The 24,904-nt window shown below is 32.2% G+C and overlaps 1 protein-coding gene across 1 annotated transcript in view; it reads left to right on the top strand.

Moving 5' to 3' along the window:
• LOC127705027 (FMRF-amide neuropeptides-like) overlaps window positions 1–14,104 on the top strand; it is a 28,896-nt gene extending 14,792 nt beyond the window's left edge. Inside the window, exons 2-3 of the mRNA XM_052209276.1 lie at window positions 1,792–1,952; window positions 12,891–14,104. Coding sequence (XP_052065236.1) covers window positions 1,814–1,952; window positions 12,891–13,966 — 1,215 coding nt within the window. The 5' untranslated portion in view covers window positions 1,792–1,813 and the 3' untranslated portion in view covers window positions 13,967–14,104. The remainder of the gene's footprint in view (window positions 1–1,791; window positions 1,953–12,890) is intronic.
• The last annotated feature ends 10,800 nt before the right edge of the window (window positions 14,105–24,904 follow it).

The raw sequence follows: 24,904 nt of genomic DNA, 5'->3' as shown, positions 1-24,904 counted from the left end.
GGAGCTAGAAGCTATAAAGAGGATTTTCTGAATTGAGTTAACAGAATAGATAACAATGGGCATAAAGTGAAGAAACAAGGGCAAAAACTACAAAGAATAAGGAAAAATATGCCAAAAATAATAAACAATAGAAAATAATGGGTTGCTAAAATATAAAGAATAGAGAATAAAAATTGGACAAATAAATTAAAGAATAGAAAATAATTCGGTGCTAAATATAAAGAAAAGAGAAACATGGCAACACATTTTGCAATGAAGACCCTCTCTCCATCCAGACCCTATGCCATTTGCACTTTTAAACTAACAAGAACAACTCAAAAATAGAAATGTATTTATCAATGAATGAGTTAGAAATTATTAAGACCAGAAAGAAACAGAATCCGAATGGTAAACATTATATCAGGCATGAAAGTATAGATATAAAAGGTCTGTAACCCTTTCAATGTAGATTATGGGGAATTAAATGAACCGTATGCATGAATGTATGGTTGTAAATGATTCATCGGATCTCTATATAATATTTGAACTAAATCATATATGAATCCACGGAAATAAATTGTTTTATTTCCAGTACTGCATATTCAGTACATTGATCCATAGGAGTGTTTGTTTTCTAAAAAAAAAGAAATTTTGAGCTGATCAGGTTATTTAGCTCTCCATATGTGGATACATCTTTCAAATTTTTAAAATGAATGTTCCCCGTAAACCAGGAAAGCCGTTCACGCCAATCACTGCCGTTATTTAACTCTGTTTTTGGAAAGTGCCTCATTGGCAACCGTATTTTTACATGACCCAAATCCTGTTCGGATTAGTTCAACGGTTATCTGTCGTAAAAATAAATACTGTTATCTAAATAAAATAACGTTTTTCACATTGCTATGTAAATGTCATGACCAGGGACTGAAGCAGTATTGGCGATTTCTATCAATTTGTACTAAATAAAAACCGGGTTGTGGGGGTTCGTGTTACTCAGTCTTTAGTTTTATTTTCAGTGATTTGTTGACTTGTTCGTCTTTTTGTCGTTTTTCATTTATGCCATAGCGTCCTCGGTTTTTCTTCGACTTATGAGTTTTGAATATTCATTTGTCGTCCGCTTGTTTTTGAATCATATTGGCATGATCTTCCCTTTGAAACGGAAAACTAGCAATGCAAATGTTCTTCAGATTCTACTGATTGATAATTTGCAACAAATTGTTTTTATCCTCAACATTCGTGAATTATTGGCTACTGGACGTTGTGAAAGCAGCAGTTTATCTATTGTTTGTTTACTTCACGATAAGATAGAGCTTTCGCAAGGAACACTACTATTCTGCTGTTCCGGTAGAATTTTAATAACTTTAAAAAACGTACATCATATTTGGTTTAAGAAAGAAACAGCTCTGCTTTTCTTTTTCATTGAACTAGAAAGACATTTATCTAATTCAAATTGACGAATGCCTTAACAATTATACTTTCGACACAATTAATGTGAGATATCGAAAATATGTTACTGTAATTGTGGAGGTGTATACACAAAAACTATGTTTCTCTTTTTATGAATAAAAGGTTGCCTTTAAGTCCATTGTCTTTTTACCAAGCATTGTCAATTGCACTGTCGTTTGAAATTGATTAGATGTGCACAATTTTGTTAGAAGACTAATACAATATTGCATATAGAAAATTTGAATAATTATACTTTGTAAGTCAATTAATTTAACTAAACATCCGATTGATATAAAAAAAAGTTATAATAAAGATTAACAAATTAAAATAATAACTATAATAATAATCGTAGTTTTTATTTATTTGTAGAAATTATCACGCACGGCCAGTAATGTGGACAACAAGTTATGCTACCCTTATAGTTGCTGCAATTATAAACTGGTTTTCAGGAATAGTACACGCAGATGAACTAAGTCGCTGGTGTTTGGATAATCAAGAAATATGCAGTAATTTAATACAGAATTTAAGAGGTATGTTATTTTTATTTTACACTTATCGAAAGAAATCAGGAGCCTCGGTGGCTGAGTTGTTTAAATAGTTCATCTACAGTATCACTAGCCAGTCAACACTGAGGTTGTGAGTTCGAACCTCGCTGGTGGCAGGTGTGTTTGACTGCAATCTTAAGATCGGTGTACGTACAAAGTCATTTATATGTAAGTTTAATAAAATTGTGAATAACGAAAGATACAATCTGACATGTTGATCTCTTTTTCAATAATAAACTTTCAACGGTATTTTCAAACGCGATTTATCTGTTCAAAAAAGATACACTTTAAAGTTTAAAAACATATTGACTTAATGATATTTTACCGCTAAATAATTTATGTTCCGATAAAGAACTTCCTGCTGAAGCAAGGGCTCCTAATGCTAAAGATGAAATAATCAATTCCAAAGTTGTACGGTCGTCATTGACTTTTTGACCGCTAAGGAACATCTGTGTCACTGATGATAACTGAACTCTTCCTTTTGTCTAGGTAACTATCCTGTTCTTCTCCACACGTCCACCCTTCCGGAGCACCTGACATCACCCTCGGTTTCTGATAGGTTTGTGTTGCTCAGTCTTTCGTTTTCTATGTCAGTGGAGGATCCAGGGGGTGTTCAGGGGGTAGAAACCCCCTCTTTTTTTGACGGTCAATGGTTTTGAATGGAGACATATGGTTGGAACCCCTCTTTATCCAGGATTAGAACCCCCCCTTTTCAAAATGGCTGGATCCGCCCCTGTATGTTGTGTTTTGTAGACCGTTGTTAGTCTTTTTGGTCGTTTTTCAGATTGTCTTCGACTTATTAGTTTGGATGTACCATTGGTATCTTCCACCTCTCTTCTTTCACTTATTACGAAATAAATTAAAAAATTATAAGAGGACGTTTTATTGTTTTGATTTGCTTATTAATAATTAATCTTTCGAATCACCACCCCCTTCATTACAGTTGGACAAATCATACGTTCCATCAAAGAAGTCTAATTAGAAAACTCTTTGACCATTAAAACGTGTGTTCACCGGGTCAAATAAATACGATTCTCACAATAGCGTGAATAGTGTCTTAGATGTATCACGCAAAAAATATCTATTTTTATGAAAAGTTATTATTTTGAGCGGAATTATGAAAAAAATATAGATTGTCTTCCAACAATGTCATGCAGTCTTATAAGGCCATAACACTTTATTACATTCTTCCAACATTTTTTTGTCTAAAAGTAAAATGAAATACCACGACAGAAATTACACTGAAATTCGTGGATATCAATTAAAAACTAAGCAACCAAATTCAGAATTTAGGCTATGAATGAATCTATGATATTCAATGCACTTATGTGGCGTTTGGTACTTCCATGAACTGTGTAGTGAGGTGCATCATTTTGCTCTGTGGTGTAAAAGTTTTAACAAAAATACTGAACTCAAAGGTAAATTTGAAAAGTGGGTAAGTAAAAAAAAAAAAAACAAACAACCAAAAATTGTCTAAGTAAACATATTTGACCTAATATAGTACACACAGTTATTTGGTAGTATTATAATATAACTTTGTGTACACCACATTAGGCCAAATAAGTTTTCTTCTACGACATATTTATGACATCAGAAAGATATCATATATGACATTTCGGCACTAAAATAACTGATATTTTTTCACTTATAAGTGTTCAGATTTTAGCATCCTATTCATTAATGTTAAAAGGAATAAAGAATTTAATATGAATGTAAGGAGATGTGATATGATTGCCAATAAGACAACGGCCCAATTTATAACAACTAATTTAGGGAAAAAAACATGACAGACACCAAATATACTACAGGCTATGATCTGCCATGCACCGATTGACTATTTTTGCAATTTCAAAGGCCAAATAGTTGTGAAAGCTCTTATCATTCCTCGGTCTTGACTTTCAATTGCTGTTATCACACCCCTAGCTGAAAGAATATACTTCAATATACATATAATGAACATAATACTAATCTCTTCATGATATGTTAAATTTAAGAAAAATCTTTAATATAACTCGTGGCTCAAAGACTAATTTTCAATTTTCAATAAAAACAAGGTTAACTTGCCCTAGAACAATTGTGATGCCAATTGCAACTAAGTGTTTCTTAAGATGGAAGACGGATCAAACACATTATTAAATTATTGTTTTGCATAACAAGCCATGACAAATATAAAGACTTCACTGTCCCTTGAGGTTTATGGCTAATGTCTTTATATGAACTCCGCTCAGTGCTTTTCATTCGTAGATGCATAGCAGACACATTAGAAACAAAACTAATGAGTGTTAAAATACATTTATATATGAATTGTTTTTTTTTTGTTTTCCCGGAACTAAAATGAAATATCTTATACATACAAGTTGTTATATTTCGTAACTGATATAATATAAATGTTTTCCTGTTTCGAACCGAGTACTTCTAAGAACTATCAATGGTTATTTTCTTTATACTACAAACCTTACGACTCAAATAAAATATTTCGTGTAAAAACCATCAGCTTTGAATTTGAAAAAAAATACGTGTATTCTGTAGTCTTTTATGTACGTGATAAATACACCTCTACGGAGTCACAAACATGTTGACATGCATATCAATTAAATGTTTTAATTACAAAAATATTTTTTTTCGAAATACTAAGGATTTTCTTATCCCATGCATTGATTACCTTAGCCGTATTTGGCACAACTTTTTTGAATTTTTGGTCCTTAATGCTCTTCAACTTTGTACTTGTTTGGCTTTATAACTATTTTGATCTGAGCGTCACTGATGAGTCTTGTATAGACGAAACGCGCGTCTGGCGTATTAAATTATAAGCATGGTACCTTTACCTACAGGATGTTTATTTCGATTGCTGATATGACATATTTGTATGCTTAACTTGAATTTGATTCCAAATTCGATATGCACAACATGAGTTCCTTGATGAAGGTCATAGCATACCCTTTGTGGGAGGTAAGATACCGATAGTCCACGTGACTATAGAATACCATCGGACAGACCTTCTTTCTTTACTAATAAATATAAGTGCAATACAATGGCAAGAAACAAAAAACGACGAAAAGAAAAACGGTACACAAAACACAATATAGAAAACTAAAGACTGAGCAACACAAACCAGGTGTGATCTCAGGTGCTCCGGAAAGGTAAGTGGTAAATTGTTGTTTGTTTCTTTCGGTTGTTCTCCTGTAAGTAATGATCAGTTTTCCGATTTCGAATATCTCCATGAGCGCTCTTTTAACGTTGAGTTTAGTTTCCATAAGACTCCAAAGTGAATATCATTTCATAAATTTGATGCGTCCGAAGCGCTTTTCTTGATTAACCTTCATCGGGAACGCTCAAACCCAAATATATGAAAGCCAATGATATAAAAATAGACAAACACGTCAATAGCTATATGAAAGATACCAAAAGTGATAGAAACATCAGTATTAAGTCAATTTTGCCAGATGCTCGAACAAAATAATTTCAAAGTTTCCCGACAAGTCACAATTACCCCATTTCAAACTACAATTGTAAACCCATCTTTATTTACGGCAAATTAAGAGACACGTTGTCATTGCAATACAAGGAACATCAGTTATCGAGTGGTCTAAGTATTTCCTCTGCAGTGATCACTAGCCGTTGTGAGTTCAAATCCTGCTTGTGGCAAGGTTCGTTCGTTCGACTCCGATCTTAATCAGTTGACTAGGATTCTCGGTTTTCCTGCGAAAGGTCAGTTTCCCACTCCGGCTTCCTCTGCCAATTAAAAACTGACCACCATGATAAAACCAAGTATGCTGAAAGTGGAGTTAAACAGCAACAATCACCAGTCAATCAATCAACGCAGTTTACTCTTATGTATTGTATAATTTGATTGCGTTTCAATTTTTGTTAATACGTTTTTTTAAATTCTTTCAACTTCCCGTACACAGTGTGTTACATGCCAGCCGTTTGTTTAAGGCTTAGATTATTCAATGAAAAAGTATAACTCCTTATGACTACATTTTTAAGGAAGGGGAATAACTCGTGACAAATTTGAGTTTTTAAAAGATAACTTCCATTTCATGTTATTAAACAAGGATTTAAATCATTTTGTTTTAAAGTTTTTCCCTTTTAAGAAATGTTTCTATTGACACTTTGTCTAAAATGAATTTTCGCATTGCATGAGAAATCTCCGTCAAATCATTGTAAAAAAACCAAATCCATTTTAGATTGTGTTGATCAACATTTATATTCTATTTATTTCACATTTACTTACGTAGATTGTACCATTATATTCTTAGTAAAATTCGTCATACGGGAAGAAAAAACTATGATACTGACAGTTCTACAGCAAACTTCATTAATAATAGTTTTACCCCTGTTTCTTAAGGGACACGTGGTTTTCTCTATACTGTTGTGTTAAGAGGTAATCAAATTTGTTTGTCTATTCTTCTAAATAGAACTAATAATAACATTCTATGATAAATAGTCTAGAGTTAATGTTTTATTGCAAGAATATATCTTAAATCAATTTTGGAGATCAGAACTCAGCTATTATGGTAATTACTTCTTCTTATTCATTTTACCATGTGCGTGCTGACGTAAACTGGGATAGTTTTTTTTTTATTGTTGAAAGACACTTCTTCATGTTCTAGCCTTATTCGTTCTGTTTTCATAACAATTTGAAAGGTTTTCTTTATCTTGTAATTTTGTTGTGCAGTTCGTTGGAAGTTAACAGTCACAAGTTACACGAAAAGCAAGATTGAACTTTGCTGCTTCAGTTCTTTTGCTTCTTCTCCTTACGATTTTGTGGTACAAACTATTAGCTAGAAATGTTTAAAGTTAAGTAATATGAGTACTGGTGTTCTTAAATCAGTACTATTCAAAATTAAAAAGAATTACAAATTAAGCTGAACCGTAAATACTTTGTCGTTTTCGGACAAAATTGTTGGCTACGAAGAAAACATGATATAGCTTTACCTCCTTTAAGCTGAATGTTCGATTCTTATAAAGTAACGGCCATATAATCTACATATACTTTCTTTTCTTTACAAATAACATAATATTCCATTGCATATCTTTGGTATTATAAACATTCTGGTTATTTGTTTAATAAACATTCATTTTCCAAATCCTATTTATATAAAGTTTTGTATTAATACCTAAATGATCAAATATGTATATTTTTTTAGAAAGAATATATATATTCTTTTACATGTCTAAAAAATAACAGTGATGATAATGAAGGATGGAATTCGTTCTTACAAATTTCAAATATATGAGCAGATTTGACAAGTTTTGATTTAATTGTGCAGCATAGTTATGCATGTGTCTGTCTCAAATCAAGAAACTTTTCATTTGTGGTCCTATGTCATATCTTAATGTTTTTTGCTATGTTTGTTTATCAGAAAATGTATTTAATGTTTATGGTAGGTCATTGATAGTTTATGCATAATTTGTTCACACCTTCATTTATACTCGAGACTATATATTAGCTAGAGGTATAGGGGGAGGGTTGAGATCTCACAAAACATTTTTAACTCCGCCGCATTTTTGCGCCTGTCCCAAGTCAGGAGCCTCTGGCCTTTGTTAGTCTTGTATGTTTTTTTTTTTATTTTAGTTCATTTATATGTTTCGGAGTTTAATGGGACGTCCATTTTCACTGAACTAGTACGCATTGTTGTTTAGGTGCCAGATGAAGCCTGCCTTCGGGTGCAGGATTTTCTCGTTGTGTTGAAGACCCATTGGTGGCCTTGTACTGTTTTTTGCTCTTTGGTCGGGTTGTTGTCTCTTTGACACATTCCCAATTTCCATTCTCAATTTTATATATTGACACATTGCATATACATCGTTTCTACTGTTGAAGACCTTATGTTGCCCTCTACATATTTGGCGACTTTGGGTTGCTGAGTTAATGACCTGCCTTATTTTATTGGTACAATGTTTATTTAATCTATCTGCAACTCTTCTAGGATCAGGGCGATTTAAGATTGACTTTTGATACCAGTTTTATACCTTATTTTGATACCTGTGTCGATAGGTTGCTGTTTTAATGACGTCTATACGTTAGAGATATTTACATTTAAGAATTAAATGCCTCATTTTGTAAATTTATTGGGGTGTAAAAGCGTTGACCGAAGTACATTTTGTATGAAGCGCTTCATTCTAAACATGTGTGCACGGTCAACGCTTTTACAGCCCTATAAAATTACTAAAAGAAGCATTCAATACTTATAATTACATTTTTTTTGCTAGGATCATGAAAACACGATTTCTATCAAGTTTTTTCTTTTATTTACCTGTGCACATTATTGTGGAAGCTCGTGTAATCATGAATATTACATTTCATTTTGAAATGAAGGTTAATTTCAGAATGACGCGAGATTGCTGTTCAAAATAACGTATTATAATGAAACGTACATGTAATGTAATTATATACAATTTGTGTCAAAAAAAGATCTCTTTGCATAGTGTTAAAATAATGGCAAATAAATATCTCTGTAAATATTTTGAAAATTTTAGCGTAATTTCATTTTACCAAAGTACCTTATCTATTTAGTTAAACTTGACCCTTAATAAGTGAGACACTATCGAATCTTCAATCAACATGCTTATCCAGACAACACAATCAATGTCTGAAATGAAACTGACATTTCTTGTCAATTATAAATGTTTCTATATGAAATTTACATTAATATTGCACATATATGAATCGCCCGAATAATGATCTTATAAAATATTTCTGAAGGCTGTATTGAATAACCGTTCCTAATGATTAGATGCCTTCAAAAGTAAACAAAATTGGCTTGATTCAAATGCAATAATAGATAAGACGCATAAAAGAATTAATTTAGGATTGTTGTTGGTCATTTTGCATAGTATGGTCGTTGGATAGATTCTGAAATTTATTGACGAACGAAGAAGGGTTTGTCCCGGTATTTATGATGAGTTTATTATTCATTGAATGTAAAATGAAAAAGTAGTTTAAAACTATCAAATTTAACACGTTAGATGCATACAAGACGACATGATGTCATAAAATTGATAATAACATAAATATATTTTGAATTTTATCAATATTTATCAAAAGGCTATTAAACTTGTAATATTTTGCCTTAATTTTAGATTTTCACCTAAAGATATCTTGACGCCCGATGTCTCATAAAATAATATTAAATGTTAAGCAATATCTAAAATGACATTTGTTGGTCAAATAATGACTTTTTTATAGCACCACATTCACAATAAAAATATATTATTTTCCCCCTTAAATATTTAAACGATATTATCCTACTCAAATCATGAGAACAAGAGAGCCGGAATAAGGTTACGGAAGTCTAATAGGGTACGAAACACTTAAGAGAGTTAACTCTAAAAATCAGCTAAACGTTTTAATCACATATTACATGTATTAGCAAAGAAATCAAGCTTCTCAATGATCAAATTAGTGTTTGTTATATATATCCAATGAAATTATTCCTGAAAATTTTGTGGTCCAAATTTTTTGAAATTTCATATTTTTGTCAACAGGTCAAAGTAAATACTTTGTTAAGATTTTTTTGAAATTAAACGAGCTATTTCATGAAAACATGTTTATTGTTACAAGCTGTATGTTGCCTTCCAAATAGTTTTTATTAAAGCTATTGTCGTCGGATTGCTAACACAGCCTCTTTTGTTCATGTCTCCTTCATCATAATGTAACCTTTAACAAATAATAAACATGTATTGCTAAAAATATAGTATTAGCTATTGCCCATGTGTAATTGACTAAGACCGGGGAACAAAATAGTATTGTATAAAAACGTGCTATACGTGTAAAATATCCTTTTATGGAACGGTTTCGGGCATGCTACTCGATAATGTATTGTAACCTTCAAGCTAAGAAGAACCTGTCTCTGTTTTTGGATATTGATATACCTAAATATAAAACACTAGCAATACCTATGGTATCTTAACGGTTGTCTGTTACTTGTCTGTTGGAAAATATGGTCTGATAAAACAGTGAATCATAAGGGTTATCATATTCTTTTTTAATCTAAATATTGGTCAAATGAGAACTGTAAGAAAATTACTCTTCTTTTCGTAATTTTGAATTTTGGTTTACTTACAAAGATGGCATCAAATTGTCCTTTAAGATTTGCAATTACCATTTATTGTAAAAAAAATGGATATGAACCTAATATGAGAGAGTGTCTAGACGTAGAGGGGGATTCCTTCCTGTATTCTTTGATTATTTATGTAATTTTTCTTCTTTCTATTTGGTTCATTACTTTATACTTTAAGTGCCAATCTGCCTAAGAACCAGGCAGCGGTGAAAACATGACAAACAAAAACCCACTCAAGTTGACATAAATTTATGTTCAAATTGTATCATCGTGCACGAATATAACATTCGTTTCCTCCTCCTGTTCTGGTAACTCAAGATATAATTTGGTTGAAATGCACTAGAAATTAACAATTAAAGGGAGATAACTATGTAATTTGCTATCATTCTAACCAAAAGTTATCTAGAGATTTCTCGAATTACCAGAACAGCAGAAACAAAAGACCTACCATTTCTAACTCAGGATGAGGGTAACTTCAAAATAGGATAGATTGGTCGGTGGGTTTTTTTCAGCCATGTTTTGAAATTTTTCTAAATTGCCTGATTCTTACAAAGACTGGCACTTAATTTTGTCCCTAATATTCTTTTTTCTGTTAACCCCATCAGACCATCATTTTAGTTTTCCAATATAATTAACATTACGGATGTCGAATGCAAAGCAGAGTATACACACACTTTCGGAGCCCTTTCTTTCGCTTCTGGTTTTGGCGGGAGCTAGTATTGCCCAACGTATAAAGGTTTATTTCAGTTGTTCGTATACGTTGTTTTTATTTGTTCGTTTATACTTTTGGAGATAGTCCTTGTCATTCTCGATCGTGTCCTGTTCTCTCAATATCGATTCTATTCACCTTTGATGCAGTTGGGTAGGTATCTTCTACGTTCGTCTTTCGGAATCGTAGACCGTATGTTGATCTTAAAATGTCTCTTGATTTTTCGGTCGTTTGAGTAGATGTTTCTTTTGAGAATAACCAAAATAACCCACATCTATTATTTATAAATTCCCTTCAATGAGGATTAATTTTACTTGAAACCCTGTGAAAATGATTGTCAATATATTTATTATATCATGTTTAAGAGTCATGGTTTTTTTTATTATTTGAAGTCTTTCTAGATAAAGTAAGAACACATAAACTATAATTGAATAAAAGACCAAAATAGAATAGGAGATAACCCATCTGTTCTTCATACTCATAAATGATTAACTCGTTCTAGTTTTATTGACACGAGCTATACAAAATATTTCCTTGATATTGTCCATATCTCGATTAAAGAAATATATTTGTTTGTATGCTAGATTTATCATACATTTACTTCCAACAATGTACACACAAGTGGCTAATAATGCACGCACAAACTGCTGACAATGTACGCACAAGTGGTTTCACATAAGAACATTATATTACGATTATCTAAAGTAAGTTTTCTATGCTTCGACGTTTCACCCTTTCTATGCTAGTTCACTTTGAAAAATCTCTTTTCAGGATTTGATAGGAATCGAATAAACCGTACAAAGACATAATAAACTATCTTTTTTGCAAATATGAGATCAAAATGTGCTTTATTGATTCAATAAATCATAACTCAACGTTGTAATTGCCACCGGAGAATACAATGGTCGTCGGTTAAAATAATTTACACAATTCTCCTGGCTTTCTTACATCAAAGATTGACGTTCGGAACCCTTTGGGATATAACATAGAATACCATTTATGAACGAGAATTGCTTTAAATAAGATAGTGAGAAACTAGTCAGAAATTGAAAAAAGAAGCATAAATCAAAGTGCTGAAGCACTGTTTGTCAAGAATGTTAGTTTAAAACTTTATGATGAACAATACGTGTTAAATCTGTAAAGAAGTCTTTAAATTCATTAAAAAAAACCAAACAAATTCCTCTTACCATAATCAAATAAGATAAACGAAAACAAAAACAAAATCACCGTGTCCACAGACTTCAACATGTTTTCTTTTTTTTCTAATTGTTTTCTTTTTTTTTCTTTCTTTCATATTGATTGCGATTGTCTCTATTTTCTATATTTCCTTAAGGTAGATCTTTTTAACTGAGCATGCTCTGTATGATTCTTGTATTGTTATACATATATTATGTAAAGGAGAAGACTTCATAAGTTGGTAAAACTTGTGTACGATCCAATTTGTCTCTTTGAACAAACACAAGTTATAAATTGAAAACGGGTTACTAAAGATAAATCCAAAAGGAATACACAAAACCGAAAAAAATATACAAATAATACAATACACTAACAGAGAATACCATGCTCAAGAGAAAATAACTTTTTAAAAATCATGCAAACTCTAAAGGGACGAAGTTTGATTTGGAGAGAATGAAATATGATATAATATAAAATATCAATTATATCAAATCCGTTACAATATATTTTCAGTTTACTATAATATAACTTGCTAAATAACCAAACATTTGAGACAATTATTTGATTGAAATAAAAATAAAAACACTACCACTAGAAACGTCACGTAAAATTTGGATTCCTGACAGTAGTTCAACCATGAAAGAAAGTTACACTTAAAATCTTATAAGAAAAAATATAGAAAGAAATAGGTCTTATGTTCGTCATAATTTTAACCTATATGGAGACGATTGTGTGAAATTATAGGCATTAAAAAGGAGTAGAATCGAAATAACCACACACAATTAAATAAGGAATTTCGTTTCAGTAACCGGAATGTCGTCTCATATTGATAGACATGCACTGTTACAAAGTTTATGATGATTTTTTTTACGTCGTCAAGTGTTGTCAGCCAAAGATTAAACACGTGACATATCACATGAAAATAATAGAACTTCTGATTGTATTATTATTATTCTATTTTTCAATCTTTTTCAGAAACAGACGACACTAACGCACAAAAGCGAAACTTTCTTCGATTTGGCAGAGCTCTATCAGGTGACCACTTCTTTCGATTTGGTAGGAGTCCATACCAGACAGAAGACAAACGTTTTCTTAGATTCGGTAGATCTGGAGGAGGAGGAGGAGGATATGATAATGTTGGACTTGCAGACATATTAAGAGCAGCTTTAGTTAAGGTAGAATCTGCCAATCAAAATGGTCTAAAAATACGAAAACGAAGGTCTATCGATGCGGTTAAAGATGTACCTGAAAAGAAAAGTGTTACAGACAATACAGAATCAGAAGCCGAAATTAAAAAGAGAAATGTAGATAACTCCTATGCAACAAATGAAGATTCTGCTGATGAAAATTTGAAAGCTGCAGATAAGCGGTTTATGCGATTTGGAAAGAGATTCATGCGATTCGGCAAACGTGAAAACGCCGACAAGCGATTTATGAGGTTCGGTAAGCGTGGGGATGAAGATTTCGGAGAGGACGAAGGGGACGATACATACGGGGTCGAAGACAAACGATTTATGAGATTCGGAAGAGGTGGAACAGAAGACAAGCGATTCATGAGATTCGGTAGAGCTGGGGAAGATAAGCGATTTATGAGATTCGGTAAGCGAGCAGATGAAAATTTTGGAGAGGACGAAGGCGATGATACGTACGGGGTTGAAGACAAGCGATTTATGAGATTTGGCAGAGGTGGAACAGAAGACAAACGATTTATGAGATTCGGAAAGAGCATTGATAACGATGACGAGAAAAGATTCATGAGATTTGGAAAGAGTGCCGAAGCCGATAAAAGATTCATGCGATTCGGGAAAAGCTTAGATGCCGATAAAAGATTTATGCGATTTGGTAAAAGTGGAGACGATGAAAAAAGGTTTATGAGATTTGGTAAAAGTGTTGATGGTGAAGACAAAGAAAAAAGATTTATGCGATTTGGAAAATCAACGGAAGACAAAAGATTTATGAGATTCGGACGAGACCCAGCAGAAAAACGATTTATGAGATTCGGCAAGTCGACGACGGAAGATAAAAGATTTATGCGATTTGGACGAAAGTAAATGATAACATCGTTAATCTTTAAGTTAACTATGTTAAGTTATTCCAATGCTTCAAAATTTTGTAAAACATTGTATATAATAAATTATTAACTATTACTGTTCATTATATAATATAGAGTAAAACATATTATTTTCATATGCAAATGTTTTTTTTTGAGATAATAAAATTAAAATAAAATAAAATATTTAGTTGCCATGAAAATACACGAACTACTGCATTGAAATCTATTTCATGGTCATTTCGAAATAGAAAACCTTGATTTTATTTTTGTTAAGTTAAATGAAAATAACGCTATATAAATTTACTTAGTCCGAAAAGCTTTTCTGGATTAACCTTCATCAGGAATGCTCGAACACAAAAATTTGAAGCCTAGGATGTGTAACAATCTAAGCACGTGAATAACTATATCGTCAAAGGGGTCTTATAAGAATAATAAAATTTACTTAAAAATAAAAGCAGTTTAAAACTTCAATATAGTCAAATTGATTAATATTTAATGAAAATAAAACACCAATATAAAACAAAACTATGGAAATATGATTTCAAAATAGGGTCCAGCATGAAAAATGAAACATCATTTTTTGTTGTTCATGTGTATCGAAAAAGAGAAGCAAAAGATACCAAATGGATATTCAAATTCACAAGTCGAAAACAAACTGACAACGTCATGGCAAAAATAAACGAAAAACGACGAAAAGAAAAATAACAGTACACAACACATTATATAAATAACTTAAGACTTGACCTGACCCCGCCACAAAACATCTGGGTCTTCGGAGGTGTAATACGATCCTGTTTCACATGCGGCACCCGTTGTGTTGCTCATCTAAGTACAAACACGGTAATACGTCTAATTCAGTAGGTCACATTCGAAGAAAGGAGGACGAGATCTGGGTTACGACAATTGAAACATATCCGTCGTCACCTGTGATAAAATATACTAGTAGTCAATCATGCATTTATCATGCAAAGTTTTTCCAGGTACACTACACATTACCAAAGCTGTTTATAACGACTCCAACAAACACAGTTACACCCTTAAAACAAGGCGGAAAAAAGAGAACACATCAGACAACAAAACTCTAAGTATAACAAGAAGAAAAAAAAAAAGGGAAAAAGAAAGAAGGATGGAAAAAGCATACAAATATCAACACAAGATATGTATACAGCAGAAGAGCTATATGAATAAAAAAAAACTACACCTTATATAAGTTATATGGTTTGCTACTGATCCTTTCGGATCCCGTATGATTTTTACTAACCCTTTATGGATCCGTAGGGGGTCAGTAGTGACCCGTTTGACAAATTTATCGCACATGACACTTTTCCTGCAAAGTTTTGTATAAAAATAAACAATGAAATACAATAACATGAATAGATGACTCCACCATGAATAGTAGACGTGGCGTCCTGATACCCCTATAAAATCTACTGACCCCTTACGGATCCATACACGTGACGGCATCAAACTAATCACAACGTCACTAATATACAAGGATTGCGATAAGTACAAATAATACGTTTTGTCGGAACTGTTTTCGTGTCTGTGGAACGTTAGATAAAATGGAAGGCAATATCAATAATTTCAGTTTGTCAAACCTTCAAAATGAAAGACAATGAACAAAAAAATATAAATATATTTTATTGTCAAAACAAGAAATCCGTAAATTGAAGTTTTAAACATACACAAATATCTTCTTAAAAGCAAAAAAAAAACAAAAAAAAAAAAAAAAAAAATGGCTTTACAAATCATAACAGGCTGGTGATTAAAAAAACATTGACATAAGGAAGTGTTAAATACGTTGGCGCTGCTACAGGTATCAAGGATATAGAAATGCAGACCATTTGTTTTCATTCCAAACAGTTATAACCTTGATTATAGGACCTACATTTAGGTTTTGCGATAGGAATTTAGGTTTTGCGAGAGGAATACAATTCGCCGTTTCAGTAAGTAATGCATTTTGGGTAATATTTTCAAAAGAGTACACCAAAGTGTCGTGATTGGTTAAAAACATCCTAAACAATTGGAATTCAACCAATGACGTGAGGTTATTTTCTTTTTGGGGTTCGAACAATGAAATTACCCATAGGCCTTTAGATTCTGAAACGACCATGCAATGGCAACTACTTTCACTCTTTGACTGATTCTATAGAGTTTCCGTCCAGTTTTTGCAGTAAGAATAAATTTGCAGTCGCTATATTCTTTGAGGGTGTCCGTAATTAGCCTATTGCAAGCGAAAAATTCAAACCATAACCGGCATGCTTTTTCTTTCTTTAAATGACACTGAATGATCTTTTGTTTTTGGTAGATAGTTATCGTGATCATTGGCAAGGATACATGTTCCTCATCGCTTTGTTTTAATCAAGGTGTATACATTATAAGTCTACCGTTTGTTCCCTTGACATTAAAAGATTAACGACAGTTTCAAGTCCGGTGGCAAATATTACAAAAACGGGTAAGTGAACAACTTGTTGAAAAAATAAACAAGACACTGCATGTACTAAATTGAGTCGGTATTTAATTTCTTCTACTGAAATAAACAGTTTGTTTTAACTAAAATACATTTGCTGGAATAGGTTTTATGTTTATTACATATCATTCCTGACAAAAGTACTGTGATGCATACACTGAAAGAAACTGATACCTTTTCACTTGTGTGGTTTAAAATTTTAAGATTTTCCCAAAGAACGAGAAACATGTATACACATTGAAATTAAAGGACAATCTTCTTGTTTTGAAGCTTTGTTTAATGGTTAAACTTTTATAGAGAAACTAATCCAATAATGCGCATAGAGCAAGAGTTAGTTATCAGTGTTGTATGTAAATGTGAAATTTTTGAGATTTTTTTGTTCTGAGAAATCACAGTACATGTTTTTCATTGCATTTGATGTTACAGTAATAAAGAAACTTACCGGTAGAATGGTACATTGCCAATTAGACAGTTATCCACAAAAGCCCGATGAAAGAGGATTTAATTTACTATACATCACCATACGGCTTTCAACAATGAGCAAAACCAATATCGTTTGGTAGTTTTTAAAAGGCCCCGGAAAGACAAAATTCGAAACAATTCTTACAAAAAACCAACGACATGATTTATGTTAAAACAGTAATGAAAAGAAAACATGGCACACAGCAACTCACATCTTTTGTAAGACAGACTTGTGGCAGTATATCCTATTCTATGAATGAGACGGTTTAGTCATTTCTAAATGCTATTTGGAAAATCTCAAAATAAAACAGCTTAACAGGAGAGTTGTCTCATTGGCACTCATACCACATCTTCTTATTTCTATTAACGTACCTTACAGTATCACCCTCGTTTTAGTGGGTGTTAGCCTGATCTTAAATTTGATTGTAATGTTATGTAGTTATTGTTATTATTGTTGTATTTTTTATTTTTATTTTTAGCCATGATGTAATTGTCTTTTTTATGACTTTAGATTTTCGATTGCCTATTTGGTATCTGAGGTCTCGACTGTAAAACGTTCTGTCTCAGTAATCGGAGTACAAAATGACTGCTCGAAACATCAAATCAAGTATTTTGATGGGTTGATTTCTGAATCTAAGAACGATAATCGTCTTTTATTACCGAAAGACTTATTCTTTTTTTTATGACAGTTATTGCATTTCATCCTTCTGTTAAACACTTAGATTTCCTGAGGGCATAATTTAAATTTTGTAGTACCAATATATTTTATTCCATCCACAATACGAGAATGGAATAAGCTCGACTTAAAAATTCGCTACTTCGACTCTATATAAAACTTCAAGAGAGAATTTGAAAAAATTCCGAGGAAACTAAATATTATCTTAACTCAATTGCGATGTTCCGCTTCCTTTTTAAACTCTGACCTTTTCAAAGCTAACATTATGCTGGATCCTTCGTGTTAGTGTGGGTCTGATATTGAAGATGTTTTACTAAACAATCATAATTGGCTTACTGACAATTTTGTTTTAGATACTAATCTATTAACTTGCGGATACTTTGAACTTTCGAATGAACAAAATCTCCTAATTTTCAAACATGTTCAAGATGTTATTAAAAGGTCTAACAGAATTCTAGTACCTTCATAAAGTGTTACTGCTACTGGCACGGTCAATAATCATCACCAAAACCTTAGTCATCATCACAGAAAAATATGATTTGCTTCTTTTTCTTTTCTTCTTTTTATTTATAGTTTGTTTAATATCTAATGAATTTGTTCACTTTAAATGCATGCTCATAATGTTATTATTGTATATATTGAAATAAGAAGATGTGGTATGAGTTCCAATGAGACAACTCTCCATCCAAGTCACAATGTGAAAAAAGTAAACAATTATAGGTCAAAGTACGGCCTTCAACACGGAGCCTTGGCTCACACTGAACAACAAGCTATAAAGGGCCCAAAAATGACTAGTGTTAAACAATTCAGACAGGAAAACCAACGGTCTAATCTATATGAAAAATGAGAAACGAGAAACACTTGTTAATAAGAACCACATCAACAAAAACGACAACCACTGAACAACAGGATCCTGACTTAGGACAGTAGCATTCAAATGCAGCGGGTTTAAACGTTTTAACAGTAGCCAACTTTCACGCTACCCTGAAACAGTAGTGTAACATTACAACATAAAAAGACACACTATAAAATATCAATTGAAATGGCTTAACTCGACCAAAAAAACATATGAACAAAAACAGATAAACATACACTGAACGAATAAGTTTGGTCTATATTAAAATAAAAAAGAACTTACATATATGTCAACATTCAGTAATTGACAATAATATAGAGACATAAGAATATGTGGTATGATTGCAAATGAGACAACTCTCAATCATAGACCAAAAATGATGTAGGATTTTACAACAATAGTCCACCGTACGGCTTTGAACATTAAGAAAACCCAAACCGCAAGCTATAATAGACCCCGAAATGACAAGTGTAAAACAATTCAAACGAGAAAACTAACGGATTGATTTATGATCAAAACAATTAGCGAAAAACAAATATGATGTACAGTAACAAACGATACCGACTGAATTATAGGCTCCTGACTTGGGAAAGGCACATACAGAATATGGCGTCCTCTCCTTATTTGTGACAGAGGTGTACATGTAAGAGCACAACATAGGAACAAACTCTAAAAATCAGTTGAAAAGGGCTTAACTCATCAGATCGACACAAAGCACAAAAACAACGAACAAAAACACAAAACACACACAGAGTACAGATCTGAGAGTACTCTTAATTACTGAAACAACTAATAAAAAAAATAATCATTTATCTACAACTAAAAAATCAATCAGTACACATCCATTATTCAATAAATTTAGTATATGAATACGTCATTAACAGTCAGAGAAAAACATGACCTTGTGCAATGCAATAATAAAGGTATCGACAGAATATTGGATCGTGAATGCACATATGTGTATAGGAATAATAATTAGTTGGGCTTTAATTCATGATAGATAACAAAATCACTATTTATACCGATGAAAACAATATTCAAAGATCTAATTACAGTGTTAGATTGATAACCATTTTGAAAAAAAACATTTTGAATCAGTTTATTTAAAGGATCGATTAGTTTACCCGGATCGTATTTAAATTTACGGGCTCGGTAAACAACATCACCGTAGAAATTAGGATGTGCTATCCCGTTTGAAATAAGTTTTCTACAGGTACAGCCAAACTTCCAAACCAAACCTTTGTATCAATAAAAGAATTTAGTAATGGTTTTAAGTAATTTGTTGTAACAAAATCCTTGACTTTGTTTTTTACCAGTAAAGCAAAGATAACATTACTTCCGATACGGACATACAGAACGAGTTGGAATATATAAACACCGTCAGATGGGTCCAAACGACATCCCCGTTCAAAAAAGGAAAATTAACAATATGGAACAAAAAATCGTCCCTTTTGTCGTAAAGTTTGGTGTAGACGTTCCCGTGTAAAACTGAAATATCTAAATCTAGGAAAGGACAGTTATTGCTGTTTATACTTAATTCATTAAAGGTCAGTTCCTTTGGGTAAATTTCGGCAGCATATTTAGAGAATTCTTGGTTATTGAACGAAAAAGTATCATCAAGATAACGGTAAGTGTTGTTGAATATATCTATTTAATTGATTTTAGACGGGTTTACTGAGCTTGGCCATAAACTGTTATTCATAACAATGCAGGAAAAAGTCTGATTCTACAAAGAGTGCAATTGGTACCCATAGGAATACCTACAACCTGTCAATAAACTTTACTGCCGACACGCACATAAATGTTGTCAAGGAGAACATTTACAGCTTTTATCATCGCATCACACTCCCAGTAAATATATCTATCAAAATTACCTTTATTGCTGAAACGTATATAAATGTTGTCAAGGAGAAAATTTACAGCTTTTATCACCTCATATTACACTTTCAGTAAGTGTTTCTAGCATATAACAACTCTGCTTGTAAAAGGGTGTGATTGGTGCGCATAAGAAAACATACAATCTGTCGATAAACTTCAATGAATCTTTAATGAAATGACAACAAAAAAATGTAGTTCTCTTTTAAAAAAAATTCTGTGTATGCAAAGGGAGGTAATTTGATAATTTGTTTTAACTCTGCTTAAAAATAGGATAATCAGTGGATAAAAGAAACTTTTAAAAAATGTAATGAAAACATTTAAAGCTTTTATCATTGGCTAGAATGGTATAAGAAATTACGGGATAAGGCTTTATATGAGTTGCAGCAGATATATTTGCAATCAGATTTGTCAAACGGTCATTTGATAAAATAGAAAAAAATTGTGTGGGAGTGTAATGTAAAGAGTTGAAAAGTCAAAACTGTCAACCGAATTAAAAAGACCATCAAAAGCACGTATTTTTTTCTAAAACATCCAAAGAATTTTTATACTGCAAAAACAGTTAACTTTTTTACTTTTTTCATATGCTTTATTACAAAGGTTAACGATAAGTTCTTTAATAGTAGTTTTAAAGGAACCAGTAAAACGCACTGAAATATTAGTTGTAGAACACAAACTAGAGACCGAGATGAAACGATATCATACGGATTTTTGGAGTAATGTAGATACCAATACATAGTAAGGACTTTCAAATGTTTAGCGAAGGCCTACGCTGAGATGTAATCTGAATGTCTGAATTTCGATTTAAAGTGTCAAAAAAAGCAAACTTATCATCTATTTTTTGCTATATTTTGGCTAGACCGGTAGACAAAATTACGGGATATTGCAAAGTAGTGAGGAAAATTCATAGCGTACTCTCACTACTAACACATTCAGTAAAGTGATCCGAAAAAAGTTGTTCGGTGTTTTGCCAGCTAGGAGATTGAAAACACGCAATTTGACTTGATTATAATTATATAAAGTGTATATCTTTGACGTCATTTGAATTCATGCATCTCTCATGAATTGAAAAAAAAACAAGTAGTTCTCCTTTAGAAAATTATTTGTATGCAAAGGGAGTTAACTTTATATGTTTTAACTCTGCTTAAAAATATGATAATCATCGAAGATAAGAAACATCATAAAATGTAAAGACAAAATTTACCATTCAATTTGTACAAAGCGGCACAACTCAAAAAGATCACAATGCCATTTAATGACAATGAATAAAAAAGAAAAATTCTGAAGGTCTGAATGGATATGGTCATTCGTTTACTTTATTCTTAACTTATTTAAACGATTTTTCTCTATTCTATATTTATTTTCCTCCTTTATTCTCTATATATTACATTTATTATATATACTAAAATTACGATTACTAAAACTGATAATAATTATTTAATTTCGGTACTTTGTGGTGATTTAATTGTCGGTATTTGTGTACGTTTATTCAATCGGATGAAACAAAATTTTGCCGTTTGTAATAATTACATTACATGTGTGTTAAAATAAGAATCCGCACTTTTGATTGGCCGACAACATACAAAAGGCATTCCACCAAAAGTAAAATCTAATTGCCCAATCAAATGCAACATTCATGACAACACTTGCTTCCCGTGACAACGTCACAACAGCTGGTGCATTGGAAAACAAACAATAGATTAGAATGTCGGCATTCACCTCAAAAGCTAACCAAACCTTTAAACAGACTTATTCGGAAAGGATATAGTTACGATACTGTTGTCAAGTCATTTAGGATTGCATATTTTGGTATTAATATTGATTCACTCATAGGGTCTTTGCATCGGAAATAAACACATTTATTCTAAAACCAGTTGTTGGCATGATACGGGTGATGTTCTTCTCATATATTTTATGATGGTATGATACTAAATTACTAACGGGAGGGATTGTACTTGATTTTCATATGATGAAGACATAATCTTTCAATCAGTTTAATTGAGGTTTGGAGCTGGCATGTCAGTAACTACTAGTAGTCCTTTGTTCATTTATGTATCATTGTCATTTTGCTTAGTTTCTGTTGTTACCTATTCTGACATCGGACTCGGACTTCTTTTAAACTGAGTTTTACTGTGCGTATTGCTATGTGTTTCTTTTTTCTACATTGACTAGAGGTACAGGGGGAGGGTTGAGATCTCACAAAACATGTTTAACCCCGCCGCATTTTTGCGCCTATCCCAAGTCAGGAGCCTCTGGCCTTTGTTAGTCTTGTATGTTTTTTAATTTTAGTTCATTTATATGTTTTGGAGTTTAGTATGACGTACATTTTCACTGAACTAGCACACAATTTCATTTAGGGGCCAGCTGAGGACCACCTCCGGGTGCGGGATTTTCTCGCTGCATTGAAGACCCATTGGTGGCCTTCGGCTGTTGTCTGGTCTTTGGTCGGGTTGTTGTCTCTTTGACATATTCCCCATTTCCATTCTCAATTTTATTTGGTATAACACGTCATTTCATGGACGTAGCATAAAAATGTGGTTATAAGAATACAATGTTTTTTCTGTAATTTTCTGGGGTTGTGAAGCGCTGACCGAAGCACATTTTAAATACTAAGAATGTGCGCACGATGAACATGATGAATTAATTTTTTCAAAAAGTTATGTTATAAAAAAGGAAAAACTGAAATAAATCGAAACATTAAAATAAATAAACTGCATTATCGGTCTCGATATATAACACTTGGTTATCTTTTAAGGCACTGGCTACGGTTACATGGAAATGTAACAATAATATAAAAATTATTGTTACATTAGAGACTAATTGCCGGAATGCAGGGTTGGGTAAGGAAACGAGTAATTACGAATGTAACAATAATATTTGGGTCTGCGGTTACATTGTGTTATTGTTACATTAAAGACTGCAATGTTCTCTAGATTTGTTAAACTTAAACCTTCTATAGTTTTGTTGCTTAATTCTTCGATATGTACGAGATAATAATAGTAATAATCATATTATTATTCAACAAATTTTTAAGTATTGATTGTTTTGGTGTTGTTAAAGAAACTACTATAGTTTAGTACAATGGCACTATTGACGAATACTTAATAAACTGTTCAATAGAGCATTTACTGTCACAAATAAGAACGAAATTACGATCAAAAAATATCTGGACTCTGAAAATGAAAACACTGTTTCAACCAGTTTCAACCTGTCGGCTAATTTCAACATTAGTTGCTTTCACAATTGACTTATATTTAAACAACCTCACATGCTTCCAACAAAAAATTGGGCGAAAATATAAATATTGCAAGAGTAAAAAAAATATTTTTCACCTGAAGCATAGCAGACATTGAAAGTTTCTTTAACTTCAAAAAGGGAAAGTGCAGAATGGAATTGCAATACAGAGCGTGCACATTTACCGTATCACTGGTTTGTGATGGCTGCTTAGAGTGGTTTCACCAAAAATGCGTCAGACTAAAACATGCTAAAAAAACAACATACTGGATTTGTAGAAACTGTCATTGTAAATAAAAATTTTAAATATTGTATGCATGCAATATTTAAATATCAAATAAAAGTTTTCAAGTTTTATTCTAATACATATTACTAGTCCCTACGTACATTGCAGTGCGTTAATGTAACAATATTATTTAACGCAATGTAACTGTAGACCCAAATATTATTGTTACATTCGTAATTAATCGGTTCCTTACCCATCCCTGGATTCCGGCAATTAGTCTCCAATGTAACAATAATTTTTATATTATTGTTACATTTCCATGTAACCGTAGCCAGTGCCTATCTTTAACGGCCTGTTTAATTACATTCAACTACAAATTATTTTGTCATATTAATATATAAAAAATGAGGATATGTGGTATGACTGCCAATGAGACAACTATTCACCAGAGTTGTTGCATGATATTCTTAGTATTTATCTCTCTCCCTCTGGACAGGTAGTATATTCTGGACTATACAAGGACATCCATCAGTGTATGTTACTGTACATTCAGATATTTTCGCGATTTCATTGCACTATTTTTTTGCTCGGGAATAGAATTAGCGTATCGAATGAAAGTGTACCCTTCACGACAATAATCCTGATAAGTTGAAACTATTTTCGCATTATACTTGGACGCAAAATAAGCGATAATCATCTTTGCTTTAAACTTTCGACGTTTACAGTATATTATATCAACCATTATGAGTTTTCCTAATATCAACAGTTTAATACTAATAACAAATTTATTTAGTTTCTTAAAAAAATGAAAATAACAACTTATAAATTGTATGCGTCCGAAACGTTTTTTTTCTGGATTTTCCTTCACCAGGCACACTATAGGAGAATGTATAAAAACCAAAACGCGTGAAGGGTTTATGAGTCCGCTTAAAATGTTTACAAAATTGGACAAAAAAAAATAACATTTTTGATACGGCCTTAATCCCGTCAAATGTATTCTCATAAACAAACCTCCCTTTTTATAGTATACTAATATAAACAGATATAAATATATAACAAGTCTAAAAGGGTACAACATCACCAAAAAATACAAACATAAATATATAGGTGAAATCGAAGTCGGAAATATGACGGAAT

This window comes from Mytilus californianus, unplaced genomic scaffold, assembly GCF_021869535.1.
Source record: "Mytilus californianus isolate M0D057914Y unplaced genomic scaffold, xbMytCali1.0.p SCAF_6, whole genome shotgun sequence".
Lineage (NCBI taxonomy): Eukaryota > Metazoa > Mollusca > Bivalvia > Mytilida > Mytilidae > Mytilus > Mytilus californianus.
Note: the sequence above shows the minus strand (reverse complement) of the source record. Positions and strands in the feature narration are given on the sequence as shown.